This window comes from Cryptomeria japonica, chromosome 2 (assembly GCF_030272615.1).
Source record: "Cryptomeria japonica chromosome 2, Sugi_1.0, whole genome shotgun sequence".
In the NCBI taxonomy this organism is placed as follows: Eukaryota; Viridiplantae; Streptophyta; class Pinopsida; order Cupressales; family Cupressaceae; genus Cryptomeria; species Cryptomeria japonica.
Genome location: NC_081406.1, coordinates 305,375,608 through 305,390,761, shown reverse-complemented (window position 1 = coordinate 305,390,761; position 15,154 = coordinate 305,375,608). Strand labels below are relative to the sequence as shown.

At 36.0% G+C, this 15,154-nt stretch overlaps 1 protein-coding gene across 7 annotated transcripts; it reads right to left on the bottom strand.

Annotated features, from left to right (window-relative positions):
• Positions 1–613: 613 nt before the first annotated feature.
• Positions 614–14,103, bottom strand: LOC131075370 (protein DETOXIFICATION 16). Of its 7 annotated transcripts, XM_059216614.1 has the most exons (10): positions 13,656–14,103; positions 12,474–12,857; positions 3,745–4,289; positions 3,389–3,475; positions 3,203–3,257; positions 2,810–3,050; positions 2,562–2,680; positions 1,688–1,774; positions 1,178–1,243; positions 615–977 (listed from the first exon to the last, which is right to left on the bottom strand). In XM_059216614.1, the coding sequence occupies exons 2-10, from the start codon at positions 12,774–12,776 to the stop codon at positions 951–953; spliced, it is 1,530 nt and encodes a 509-aa protein (XP_059072597.1). In that variant the 5' UTR covers positions 12,777–12,857; positions 13,656–14,103; the 3' UTR covers positions 615–950. The 7 variants fall into 7 exon arrangements, with proteins under 7 accessions (XP_059072599.1, XP_059072600.1, XP_059072598.1 ...); XM_059216616.1 differs by lacking the exon at positions 13,656–14,103 and having other exon boundaries at positions 614–995; positions 1,650–1,774; positions 12,474–13,029; XM_059216617.1 differs by lacking the exon at positions 13,656–14,103 and having other exon boundaries at positions 614–873; positions 1,650–1,774; positions 12,474–13,029.
• Positions 14,104–15,154: the final 1,051 nt, after the last annotated feature.

Sequence of the window (15,154 nt, the reverse complement as noted above, 5' to 3'; positions counted from 1 at the left end):
TTGTTAACTAGGCAGTTGAGAATCTGCCATCTAAACTCCTTTTAGCTTTATTATTTTAAGACTACATAATTTCGTTAGGTTTTTATAAGGATAAATCATGATGCTTATGGTTTTCTGCCTGCTTGGAAACCATTTTTCGTTGGAAATGCTGAGAATGGTTTTTTTATGCTATGCCACTCAGCTATGACAATACTGTAATTAATTCTTCAAAAATGATATGAATCTCGACTCTACCTTTACCGATGATAAAAAAAACAAAAAAAACAAAAAGTTGTCTTGGTCTATATTGTTTATTTCTTCTTGTCATCTGCAAGTTATGTTCTTTCTTTCCTAAAAATATTCAGTTGACCACGCAAATCAAAAGAAATGGGATTGCTTCTAATATTTTAGTCTATATCAGATAACTTCAAACTTTGTTTATGTTATATAAATATTTCTTTTGTGTTGATCAAAGCTAGGGAAGTCGCAACGAGAGGATTTTGCCCGTCCCCACTGGTTACTTCAATGTGGCATCTCTCCTGAGAAAGCGTGACTAAAAATATCACAAGCATTCTACATGTTTCCAAAGGCAACGATTTATGATATAGAACATATATAAATGGATTACCAATACTCAAAGTTTCTTAACGAAAAAAAGGATGCATAACAACACATTACAGAAGAATTACATGAACCATCCGACCATTGAATTTTGTATTTGATCAGGATCAGAATTCAACGAGCAAATGGACAATGGTTTTTCTTATTAGCCAACAAAAGTGCTTGAGCATGTTAAATAAACTAACGAAAGTGGTCTCATTCAATAATGACATTGCTGTTACAGCTGAACTACCTTGACACGGTTTAGAGCTCGAGGCAGTCCTAAATCAGCTTCTGTGTTCAAACAGTTTGAATATTGATTATCAAAATTCGGTTTTGGTTTCATGCCGTTTGATCTTTATTTTTGTTGTTCAAGATTTCAGGTTCCTTCCAAAACTCTGTTAAGATTCATAATTCTGTTAAAAAATATTATCTTATAAAAAACATTCATGACAAACATTTATGACAAGAAGTCAAAAATATTCTATAACAATTGAGCAATTGATTTTCCTAGTATAAAGCATATTGCTTTAGATTTTTTTCCAAGTTTATTTTCAAAAATCAACTCTCTTATAAAAGCAGAATAAAAAGCACATACCTTTATTGTATCCTCAGTAACTATGGGTAATGCTGATGTATATACTCTTTCTCTTGCTTTTCTTGCCTGACCAGTAGACAACCAACAGTCATGTGAGTAGACATATAGTAGGTGTATTTCTACATCCATGGATAATATTTAAAGCAAACATTTTGTTCTCATGGCTCAATCAATCTGAGAACAGACTAATCTGTTGGTCTACATGTCCTGTGTATTGTTATGAAATCAAAATGGTTAAGGAAATTGAAATTGGTCCAACACAAATAAGATACATTACTGGCTGCCAAGTGCCATTCATATTCATTCTTCTGTCTCATGCATAATTCACATTCAAATAGTATGTTTCAATCCTATAGACCATCATTGGTGCAAAAAATTGGATACAATTCATGTCTTCTTGTATCACTAACCAACAACTGTTGGAGTTTTTAAGTCCAATCTTTAAAATGATAGACTCATTGGTGCTACTTACTTGTTGTTCCCAATGATAGACTCATTGGTGCTACTTACTTGTTGTTCCCAGTCTGTACATGAAGTCATTAAGAACAGTAAAATTGATTGTACAGAAATGCCACAGGTAAGTCCAAGCCAGAGCCCCTGAAATATTTATGAAGATGAAACATGAGCAACAAATTAAAATATTTAAAAGCAATATTCTATTACTTTATTTGTAAACATCAGTAATTTGCCTGCAGCCTACAGAGAGTCGTGTGCTCTCTATACTCTTGCTAAGAGGAGTGAAATTATAAATCATTTGAACAAGCCTCTCCTATATTTATAACTTTGGCAAATGTTTTATGGTTTTTATATGTTAAAAAAAAACTACAGCCAGTCAAGCTTGTGAAGTCGAGTATAATCTACAACTACGTAGCAATGAAGGCTGGACAATGAGATATGATATGAAGTTAGCTTCATGCTTACAATTGGTTAATTCCTAGAAATGTATTAATAAAACATTTCTAGTTTCTAGTATCCCATTCTGAAAGAACAATTTTGAAATGAACAGACCATCATTTCTTTAGGTATCACTGCGTCATAGCATGCATTATAACAGAGAAAATAACATATATTCTCAGACTGCTACTGGGAATAGTCACCTGTTGAAAGTCAGAACTAGAATTCCAATAACTCTTATTTTCAGGAAGCAGGGTTTTCTATCATTTATTTATTAGAAATCTTATTCTGACAGGTAAGATGGACTTAATTTTTTAACCAAAGTTGACGGCTCTCTGTATTTTTGTTATGGGTGAAAACCCCAATAGATAACCCTCAATTTACCTAAAAATAATTATTTTTTAAAACCGCAGTTCTCATCCATCTCTTAAGCGTTGAAAACATAAATTTGAGTTTTAGAAATCAAATCAATGGGGAGAGGTTAACTGACCCTGCCACCAAAATGCAGTACATAGGCTAAGAGGACAGCTACGGGAATGCCAACCATGTAATATGCCCCAAGATTAGCATAAGCACCAAATTTTTGCCATCCACATCCTCTAGCAACGCCTGAAATATTATTTACAAATCATCATTATTTTAACAGGAAATATTTTTGTAGTGTTAATTTATTCTTTCATGACTTCGAGATCAATATATTTGTAGCTCCAAATATGACTAGAGAGGGTAAATCTGAACCTGACAGAACGCCTTGGATTCCATCCAAAATTGAGGAGACTGCTACCAGTGGGAGCATGCTTGCAACATAATTAATGACTTCCTTTTCATCACTGTAAGCAGAGCCCCAGACATTTCTTATAGAGAATAAAAGACATCCTATCATGACTGCCTCCGTGATTGCCATAAAGAACACTACATAGACTGCTAAGCGGGCAGCATGTGAGTGTCCAGCTCCTAATTCATTTGAGACTCGTGTACTGCCATGCAAACATTGACGAAATTTTTTGATTGAAAATGATTTGTGTCAAATCTTTGATGATCTGATATCCTGAATTTCTTTCCTTGAATAGGTTAAAGAGCTAACAGAAACAGAGAGCAAATTTACTAGATAGCTGTAAAATGTACAAAACTTACAGCAGCACCAAAACCAAGGGGAATCATAAATACTAGAGCATTCGTGCTAATGCTGCAAAATATCAAAACTAGCTCAGATAAAAATGAAGTAGATGCAATCAAGTGCCCTCATTAAGATCTTACTTCATAATTAAAATTCTCAGATCTTACTCATAATTAAATTCTCACATTATAGATACATACCAGATTGAAAGAACTGATGTCTCTAGTTTTGGATTAGGCAACAGACCTGAGAAGAGAACAAGCATTTCAAAGGACCATTTCTCCAAGCTGTTGACAGCAATAGAATAATGAACTGACAACATTAGTTTAAAAAACATTCAGGTATAATCTACCGTGCATTACTAACAACTTGCATTATAGTATGATGAACAAAAATGGACCTGGTTTATTTGCCAAACTGTTAATGTTCCAAACAGGCTCTGAAATTTGAATAGCCAGAAGGGCTAAAAGAAAATATATTAACCACAAGAACGCTATGAAGTAGTACATAGATAACTTGGACCACATCTTGCAGCTAAGAGATTAAAGTATTATACCAGAGCATCACTGAAGATGGAATGGCAAGCTTGAGAAAATCTTTAATATTATGCAACGCCTCCCTTGAAAAGTATGTCCAAGTCCTCTTGCAAGCAGGTGAAATCTTAATACATAGTAAAAGAAGTGCCACATTAAGCCAGTTAGAAACGCTGGTTGCCAAGGCAGCCCCTTTACTACCTAATCCAGTTTTAAATACCAAAGCCCAGCAAATGGGAACATGGAAACACAATGTAATTGCAGAGCATAGCATCATGGGAAAGACAATGCTTTGTGACTGAAGAAATTTTACAAGGGGTTGAAGAGCTGCATGAGCAAACAAACTGGGAATCATCCATCTAGCAAATTTTCCTGCTTCAAAAGATATTAAAGGGTTCTGCCCAAATGCAATGAGAATGTTGCCCATGTAAGCCCACACCACAGCAAGTGGTATGCTCACACAAAAAAGAGTAAAAATTGCTCTCTGCACATGAATGCCCAGCAGATGGTATTGCTTTGCCCCATAGGCCTGTCCACATAGTGTTTCCAATGCACTTCCCATTCCCATCTGTACAGAATGAAGAGAAAACAGTTATGGTTTCCCATTCCCATGTCCACATAGTGTTTCCAGTGGTATTCTATGCAACACTACATTCATGACTTCTAACTTAAATATTCAGTTTTCTGAATAGACATGCTCACAGTAGACTCCAAAACTCGGCAAAATGAAGTGAACAATAAGAACTGTTGAGATTATATTTTGGGCCAATACAGTGTAGCATGTATTCAGACCGAATCAATTTACATTTTCCATTAGTTTTTTAAATTTTTTTTCCAAAATCAATCAAGCAAGGATAAATTTGACTATTGTTCATTTCACAAGAGCATAGTGTTGAGCTATGATGCAGGATGAGAATCCACATAACCTATATCTCAAACTTTAACACATGCCCTCAATCTCAAACATTCAACACCAAATATAATATTCATAAATTCTATGAATTAGAAGTAAAAATCTGCAAATGAAATTCAGTTTTCTCATTCAGAACCTCCAGAATTGATACATTGTTTTCACCAAAACTGACATTACATAAATTGGTACCTAGTCAGTGTTGATTTTATGGTAGTGCTCATTAACCACAGGCAAACATCAGATCTGTTGCCTTCCCAACCATAGACGATAAGCTCTTATCGTCGCCCCCGAGCACACTAAATGTCCTTCATGTTCTTGAATTCATGTCATTGATGCAATCATGACCTTGCATATATATGAATCAATACTTCCTAATAGACCTCAAGTCGGCCATATACTTTTGGCGCCAAGGATAGGGTCAGACCTATATATTAAAAGTTATATATGAGTCTCCCTTAATTACAAGTTACAATTAACTTAATCACAAGTTACACACAAGTGGTTCGCCAAAATAGGGCCTGCCCCAAATTGAACTCATACAACTGAGATATTCAAATACCAAGGCCGACAGGTCACTTGGCATTTTGTGCACTAGGTCGGCCCTAGAAGGGATCCGACCTAGCTACACAACAACAGTGGGCTGATGAATACAGCTACAAAATTGATATCAAACTGATATACAATAGCAAACAACAATAAGAAAGAGCTAACAGAAATTAACTCCTTGGAATGGTCTTCCTCTTCTGCAAATCTCCCAGTATCAATTGCTGAAATCTTCAATGGAATAATTGAAACCTATTGCTGCTGCAAATCAACCTCAATAACCAGAAAACCATGGGTTTTGAACGTCTCCCCAAAAATCCATTCCCAAAACCTTCAACCTCCTCCTTCTATATGAGGCTTCTCCTCCAACCTAAAAAAACTATCAAAAAAAAAACTCTGCCACTATCATCCATGCATTCACAAATCCATTTTACTGCTGTAATACCACCTCTCAACCAGAAAAATATGAGGTTTTAGACTCTCCTCCAAAGGCTACACTAGAAACCTCTTCTCCTCAAAAATCTGAAAAAATATGACAAGTTAAAATTGTCAAAATCAACTCCCACAAAGTTTCCTTAACACCAAATTCTAGAAACTCCAAGATGCTACACCCAAGTATGTAGAAAGCCATTAAAACCTCCTTTAGAAAATGCATTTAATTCCAAATTGGCATTTTCCCACTTCATTTTGCAACATGCTAAAACAGTAACTCCACTAGCCTTCCCACTCCTCATAGATAGGGCCCAAAATAGAAAAAAGTTTGAAAACCCAACTTCGGCACCCATATTTTGAATTCCTACACTTTAGGAGCAATAAATGAGTTGGCAAGAAGTAGCAAGGCTGGGGTCCCATGGAGGGGGCCTCCTTAAAAATAGAGCTGGGGCTGCTGAGAATTTTTAGAAAAAATTTAAACATGGCGGTCCCATGAATTTTGTTGTGCAAACCAGCTTAAAATTTGAACTACTAAATTTAAGGAAGTTTGAGCACAAAAAAGATAAAACTAATTAAATAAATGTCATTTTCCCTCTTCATTTCATTTTGGTGGGAAATGGAATGTGTAGATTATTGACAAGTGGCAAACAAAGTTCCTAAGCTGGTGGGGAAATTTCTAGCCCCACCCTTTTTTAACCTGCTTCCTAAAAAGTAGGGGCTCCTTTTTTGGGGGGAAAGTAAGTTCAAATGAAGAGGGAAACTGACATTTATTTAATTAGTTTTATCTTTTTTGTGCTCAAACTTCCTTAAATTTAGTAGTTCAAATTTTAAGCTGGTTTGCACAACAAAATTCATTGGATCACCATGTTTAAAAATTTTCTAAAAATTCTTAGCAGCCCCAGCTCTATTTTTAAGGAAGCCCCTCCATGGGACCCAGCCTAACTTCCATCTCCCATGCCTAGAATGGTATTTTTCATATTTAAACTTCAAAATTGCCACCTACACTATGTGCTTATCAAAATTGTTGTAACATTAAATAAGGACCAAATATTAAATAAAATATTTGGTCTAAATATTGCATTTATTCTCCTATTACATAAATTACCAAACTTTAGGAAATTAAAATTTAAAATACTTTCTTTTTAATTGATGAGGATTGCTTTTTCATTGATGCTCCATCAAACACCTTGATTCACAAAATGGAATTGAGTGGTAGTACCAACATTTTAGATTGCAAGCAATCTACAACAAACTCCATTGCTGAAATTGGTGCCTCTGATTTCTTCTTCTTCTTCCTCTTCCAGCACCTAGCCACAACAAGTACCCTCCACTGGAAACTCTATTATGCACTCAACCTCCTGAAAATGTATAACCCACTCTCCTCTAATCTCATGGGATTCAACCCACCATAGTCCGACCACCTCCACCAAAATGTATTTGCAAAAAATATGCAACACTATACAAACCCTCCTTTGCATACCAATCAATACTAACAAGATCTATTTGAACCATCAAATCTGAATTCTCTAAATCATGAAAACCATCATTTTCAAACTCAATGAAATATAGAATTACCTTCTCATTACCTACTATAACTTTAACTTTGTTGTCTTCTTTCATGCCTTCAACAAGGCGTGTACTATCAGTGGTATTAGAGTAAAATATTTTGAGTGTGCAGGTAGATTCATTGGAAGGAGGTAGTTTGCACTAGGATTGAGTTTGTGGGTGCTGAAAAAAATGTATGCAAGAGGAGCCCCACATGGTTGGGGTAGAGGTAGAGTTAAAAGTGGAGGTAGAAATCCTCCAAATGTTGTCTGTGGTGAAGATTTTAAAGCTTGGAGAAGGCAAGTTGAAGCATTACAAGAAGAAATTAGAAGAGGTTTTGCACAAATGAGAGAACCTGAGAGTGAAGAAGATGAAGCTACAAAACATGCCCAGGATACGAGTGGTGAAGAAGATGAAGCAGCAGCAACAATTGTGAATGATCCTTTGCTGAAGGTATTGTCAAGAATATGAAAGAGACCAAAAAATGATGTTCCTACATTCAGTGAGAATTTGAATCCTGAAGAGCTAGTGGATTGGATCAATGACATTGAGGAGTATTTTGAATTTGAAGAAGTTGAAGACCCTAATAGAGTGAGATTTGCAAAGACAAGGTTAAAGGGACATGCCTTTGTTTGGTGGAAAGAGGTGCATGTAGAAAGAGGAAGAAGAGGTAAAGACAAAATTACAAAATGAGATTGGATGATTGAGAAAATGAAAAGAAAATTTATTCTAGTAGACCATAAATTAGACTTGTTAAAGAAGATGCAAGGTCTCAAACAAGGAGGAAGATTGGTGAAAGAATATACAGAAGAGTTTCATAGGATTTTGATCCTGACTTGTCATTCAGAGTCCAACAAAGAGAAGGTAGTCCATTACATTAATGGGTTGAAGCCAAGTATACAAGAAGAGATGGTTTTGGTGAGAGTTTACACAATGGAAGATGCATACCAGTTTTCCTTGAAGATTGAAGAAGGATTGAACAAGAGATTTGAGAACAAGTAAAGAGGAAGAGGCCAAGATGAAAAGAAAGAGGGAAGATCATATGGAGATTTGGGACAAGAATTCAAATCTAAAAAATCTAAAAAATGAAGACCATGGCAGCCAAAAAAATCAAAGGAAAGATGACTCATACCCCCGTGAACAAGAGTCTAGAGGAAGAGGAAGATCGAGTAGAGGGTTTGGAAGAGGAAATTACAAAGTACCGTGTATTGAATGTGGAGAAGGACACAAAGCATATGAATGTCCACAACATGGAAACATAAAAAGAAGAAATGAAGGCAAAGCAATAGTTGCAAATGTTAATGAGGAAGTTGAACCTTCACAATTAGGGATTGTTGAAAGTGGAGAAGTGCTAGTCACTAGGAAAGTCTAGTTAAATGAACTAGTTCAAAGAAAGAACCTATTTAGAACAAGATGCAAGTGTGAAGACAAGGTATGTAATGTTATCATCAATGGTGGAAGCACAAACAATCTTATTTCTGAAGAGATGGTGAGTAAATTGCAGCAAGAATGAAGAAAACACCCTCATCCATATACGATAGCTTGGCTACAAGATGACAAGAAAGTTTTGGTCAGCAAATAAAGCTTGATAAAATTTAATATAGGAAAGCATTATGATGAGATAACGTGTGATATTATGCCTATGAATGTCATGTTTTGTTACGGAGGCCTGGCAATTTGATAGGAGAGAAACGCACAATGAGCATACTCATTGTTGAAGGATGAAGTGAGACATAAGTTGAAGCCATTGCAAGGAGTAATGGAAAAAGTATGCAGTAGTGCAAGGGTTTGTCTAGTAGATGACATAGATGGTATAAAGCAAGAACATGTTTGTTTTGTTAAAACTAACCAAGAAGAAGTTGAGAAGGATGATTTATTGATGCACATTGAAGCAATTTACAGAGAATGCGAAGACTTGATTTCAAGCAGAACAAAGGTTGCAGCAAAAGGTGAGGTTAAATCAAATTCGAATGTGTGCTCTGATGAAAATGAGAGTGTAGAGATAAAGGAATTTATTGCAACAGTGAGTCATTTTGGTAAAACAAATTTGTGGGACAAAATGAGAAGGTAAATGAGAAGTTTTTTGATGATTCTTTGATTGAAAACAATGAAGATTAAGATCCCTTAATTAGTGAGCTAGATTACTTGTTACAGAATGTGCAAATTGAGCCTCGTACTTGTACTAATGCTATTTTGAGTGAAGAAAATCAGATTGCAGCAATGATATGTCTTTCAGAAGGCATTAAAACAATGAATTTTCTTGAAGGTGACAAGGTGGAAGGGGAGGTAAAGGCTAAAATAGAAAAAAAGGTAAAGGAAGACATTTTTTTTGTTCAAGGAGAAGGTATGCGTTCAATTGTTTATTCTAGTTGTGATAGACTATATTGGTGGGAAGTCAAATTTGATACTTTGAATGTTATGAAGGGTAGAATGGAGGTAAGATGAAAGGAGATAAAATTGTGAGATTGTAGAAAGTAATGGTCAGGAGAATCCTGGTGGACAAAGAAGAGATTGTAATGTCCCCACTTTGAAATAGAATTTAATAATAAATAATAATAATAAAATTAAAATACAAAAGAATAAAAATAAATTTAAATTAAAATATAAAACAATATAATTATGTCGAGAGGTATCTACAATGTGTCTGTAAACAAAAAATCAATTTTGAAACAATTTGACATGCAAATGACAAGTAAATGCATGAAATGTCATCTTTTGGTTTTTGTGGAGGTATTATTTTATTACTCCAAATAAAATAGAACCCTCGCCACTTGTCTCCAATTATATGAAACTGTTACATTCAAATGATAGTGGAAGAGTGCCATAATATTTAAAAAGAACAATCAATAAAATCAAGTAGCATTGAGAGGTTAGTGGAGGAGTGAGCTTGGCATTGTCAATTCCTTTCTATTATAAGATATCTCTCGGCATAATTTACCTATATTTTTTAAATATAGATATACTAGTTAAATATAATTTAAATTTAATTACGTTAATGAATGGTCAAAAGACATGGAAGGATAAGTTGCGACTCCCTCAAACATGAGATATAAAAGGGAGGAGTAACCTCATTTGAGAAGGGGATAATTTGGGAATGAGAAGTGCAGATCTGATTTAAATAAGAAGTGCAGATCTGATTGTGAAAGGTTGTGTCCCTTTCAAAGGACAAAAATAATGAAGGGGTGCACTCTTTCAAAGGGTGCTAATGGTGAAAGGGTGTGTCTCTTGTCGAAAGGGCATACGTGATGAAGAAGTGTGACCTCTCCCTCACATTGAGAGATATAAAGGAAAGGATTCAAAAGCATCTGGAGAGATCACCATTGATCAGATCAGATCAGAACTATTAGTAAGTTACAGGCAGTAATATCCTTGTTCTTGGTTGCATGCATGGGGATGTGCTTAATATATGGAGTTTGATAATGTTCTTATGCAAATTTTAGGGAGGTGGTGTCATAGTGCCCTAGACAAGCCAATGCCCTCTTCTGGGATTAAGAATGAGAGGGGATTAGGAATTAGGACTGCAGTAAGGACAATATTTAGATGAATAATATGAATTATGGACAACTTTAATTATCTAATCTAAATCAATGTAATATACTAGGTAGTAATATATATTTCCCTTTGGGAATTGACAGCCTCCTAATTGGGGACTTTAAGAGAGATGGATTCAAGACAGACAAAGGGTCTAGAAATGTTTTTGAGTGCAACTTAGGAAATATTTTCTTTCTACCATGGGTTTTTGATGCAAGGGCATCCACTTGTAGGAGGGAATTTCTTTGAAATTCAAATTGAGCTTGAAGGCATTGGGATTGGGAATGGGTTTTATTTATTTTTAAGCCACTCATTAATGACTCTAGCAACGAGAATTTAGGAACCCATGAAGTGGAGTGGATTGATTTTTCCAATTCAAGAGCCATTTTGGAGATGAGGGAGTCCAAGTTGGCTCCTCAACTGTGGCAATTTGAAGTTTTGGTTTGAAATGCTTTATGTGACATTTATTTCATTTGCCAAAAATTAATTTGAAGGCATTCTTTCAGACTTGGCGTAGCATTTTGGAGAGTTCCAGAATTTGGAGTCAAACGTTTTGGCTGGGAGTTATAATTGCGGGATTTCTTTTTATTTTAGAGAGGACAAACTTCCAAATTTTTGGGAAGGATGGAAGATTGGGCGTAGCTTTTTGTTGGGAAAGCTGGAAATGCATTGTTTTTTGCAGCAGCAAGTTGTCTGGAGTTCATGGTTCAGAGTTTGGCAGACTTGTGTTGCAGGTTGCAAGAGCTAGAGGCTTGAGAATGGGGGGTGTTTTGATGAGTTGTAGTTATTATTGTTTGCTTTTTGGCTGTTATTAATCATTCTTGTTTCAGAATCCATGTTGTATTCATCAGGATATAATGATGCAATGTATCTGTAGTCTGATTTGTATGAATTTATGCAACCCATTTGGAGAATTTAGAATAGAAAAATAAATTGTGTTTGCAGATTTTAGTGTCTTTTTTATTTTTCTGAGTATTCATTGGTGTTGGTTGTGTGATTATAAGATTGTGGGTTGATGTTGTTATCCACCTTTTGCATCAAGCTATAATTCATATGAATCAGCTATGACTCAAACCTAGGACCTTCTATTTTCTGTTGGTTCTATCAACTGAACTGCTGGTCCCTTTGTGACCAGTCCATCTTCAGTCTGGATGTGACTTATTTTTAACACCTCCCTTAAGTCAAACTTTAATGCTTGGGCTCCTAGCCTGACTCTGATATCAATTGTTGAAGTTAGAGATAAATGCATACAAAGTCATCATACACACATATTCAGAATGCACAAACTTAGAATGTTCAAGTGTTAAAGCACACCTTCTATTCAACTTGATAAAAGTGATTATAAATATACAAATCGAGAATTCTACAGCATTCGCAGCCTCCTAGTCGTTGATCACTTGATCATTTCCTCAGCAATGAATCATTTTGAAATATTTACTCAGTTACAGGACCAGAAAAATAATGAAATATGGGTTGCAGGGGATGTTTTATCCCTTAAACAGAGCAGTTATATATATTATGATTCTACTGTTTACAAGGGCAAGTTGAAAGTTCAAGATCTATGGCATCATGTATGTTAGGAACTTAGGAGTTAAGAGCACCTAAATATTTAAGGACACCAGTCACCCTGCAAGGAAAAGAGTCCAGATTCTCAATGGTTTAATTTTTCAACCTTTCTAAAGGTTTTTTTGTTTTAGGGAATTTAACTAGCAAAATAATCTGGGAAAAGTATTCAAACTATGAACTCCTACAATAATAGCAAAGTGAAGCAATGGTTTTAAATTATACCAGCAAACTGAAGCCGGAGACACCTGCAAAGGAAGAAGCAATAGATGCACCAGAGAGAGCAAGCTCCCCTAAATGCCCTACCATCATAACAGATATCAACCGCAAGCTGATTTGTAACAAATTCACAGACGCCATGGGCCCTGCTATCCAGCATTGTTTCTTTACTTCCTCCCATACTAGACCTTTACTGCACTTCCATTCATCTTGCTCATCCTCAAACACAACTGTGTCCTCCTTGGCAAGAAGTGGGTGTAACATATAATTCTCATGGCCATGGCTATGAATTGAATCACCAGTCTCCATTGTTGATCAAACGGAAGAATTGTGTTAGAACAACTTTTAAGTGTGTATATGTTTACACCATAAGAACAGTGAATCGCCTATCTGTAGAAGAAAGATGGGAAAAGATTGTTAAAAAAAAAAACTAAAGCCTCCACATTCTATCACAGATTTTAAATTATGCATTGTCTGCAGGGTGAAGAATATGTAATTTTTTATTGCAGGTGGCCGGCAATGCAGGAAGGCAATGGCTATTCTCCAAATAAATTTGGATCTTTATAATTTAAAAACATATTTGAAATATTCTATTAGACATCAATTAAGTGTGATGTATTAATTCATATTTATTTGAAAGTAAAGAATATTTTTATTTTTTAAATCAGATATAGATATATCTTTATAATTTAAAATAATATTTAAAATATTTTATTAGACATCAATTGATTGTGTTGTATTAATTTATATTTATTTGAAAGTAAAGAATATTTTGGATTTTTTTTTTAAAAAAAAATTATTGCGTAAAAAATGGCGAGCGAAGCACAGAGGTTGTGCGAGGAGCAGAAGGAGTACGGAGCGCAGATAGCAGTGAAAAACACACAAAGGTTTCTTCATAATAGCCAAACATAGGATGGTGGAAAGCAGCAGGATGCGCATTCAGGGAAGGCAGAAGACCTCAATGGCGATCAAACAAAGAAACAGCCGTCGGTTATTCGGTCAATATGGCGAGTACCAGAGGGGGATTGGAACAATAACAGATCAATTCACAAGAATTGGAACAATGAACAGGCTACATTCATCGAGGTGGTTGAACCACAACCAAGATTTACCGAAGAAAGTAGCATTGACAATCCGATATCAATTGATTTAACGGATGAAGTGATGGAGAAGAGTATTTGGGAAGACCTAGCGTTTATTGCCCGAATTATTGGCCCCAAACAGCCAAGGAAATGCATCACGCCCTGGGTTGAGAAGAATTGGGGTAGCCAAGTAGTGGTAAAATACCTCCCAAAAGGCTTCTTTGTCATAATTTTTGCAGATAAAGAAGAAAGAGACAAAGCCCTAAATGCGAAAAACTGGTATTTTGAAAAGTTTCCACTATACATTCAACCCTGGACACCCAACTTTAATCCATTAAATTTGGCGATCTATGAATCACCCGTATGGATTAGACTGTTCAATCTACCAATTGAGTATTGGGGGGATCCGTGTCTTGAAAAAATTGGCCGATCATTGGGCACCTTATTGGAATTAGATGAAGGCATTATTGAAAATGATTCTTATGTTTATGCGAGGATGAGAATTGCAGCCGTTAAACAGATTCCCTCTTGTTTAGATTTAATCACGGCGAACGGGATTTGGAAGAAGAATATAGAAATTGAGAAAGATTTGAAGGAGTGTCAAAGGTGTGGAAGTAGATCACATCCAACCAAGAAATGCAGAATATATGTGCGAAGGGCAAAGAACAAAATACAGAAGGATGAGAAAATGGTTGCCAGGCCTCGGATGACTCAGGAGGATCTGATGACACAATCTAAGGATTACATCCACACAGAGCCTATCCCTCAGCCTTGTCTGAAGGACTCTGAATTAGACAACCAAGAGCAGGAAGACACCACAAACCCAGGTATGACTCACCCTGTAGAAATTCCAACTGCGAATGAAAATGATGATTGCAACATAGAATCTGACACTAGCAACTCAGAGCCAGAAGATGATGGAGATACAATTGACATTTTAGATCCCAGATGCATTAGCCAATCCACTAATGCTCTCCTAGGCCGAGCTAAAGGAGGTAAAGGCAGGAAAAGCAATCGGCAAATTAGGGAAGAAAAAGCTAATGAAAAAGGGATAGTCAGCGTTCGAGACTTCATAAAGAGCTCCAAGGGAGGCAACCCCTCCCTTGGGAAGAGATGAAAATCGCTTCATGGAATGTCAGGGGACTTTCGGCCCCTGACAAAAGACGCTTGATCAAAAGAGCGTTGATCAAGCTTGAGACGGACATGATCTTATTTCAAGAAACAAAATTGTGAGGTGATAAGGTACATGAATTCATTAAGTATTGCTCAAAATGGGAAGGATTGTTCCAAGGCGCCAGAGGTACAGCAGCGGGGCTTGGAATGCTATGGAACTCAGAAATTTTTGAGGTAAATCCAATTGCATCCAATGAATTCTGGATGGTCTGTAACATCAAACATAAAATAGAGGGCATATACTTCCCTCTTGTCAACATTTATGGGCCAATTAAAACAAACGATAAGCTGAGGGTATGGACAGAGATTTATGATCAATTACAATTTATGGAAAAACAGAAAGTTATCCTGGCAGGGGACTTCAATGCAATTCTCGATATAGATGAGAAGGCTGGTGGTCTCAGAAAGAGCACAAGAGTAATGGAGGATTTT

Bases quoted from the DNA above. Each gene is read 5' to 3' on its own strand.
- LOC131075370 (XM_059216614.1), bottom strand. From the start codon at position 12,776: ATGGAGACTGGTGATTCAATTCATAGCCATGGCCATGAGAATTATATG. The intron at 4,290-12,473 runs GTATAATTTAAA...CATTCTGTACAG, and splicing joins TCTCCGGCTTCAGTTTGCTG to ATGGGAATGGGAAGTGCATT. The intron at 3,476-3,744 runs GTATAATACTTT...TGCTGTCAACAG, and splicing joins CCATCTTCAGTGATGCTCTG to CTTGGAGAAATGGTCCTTTG.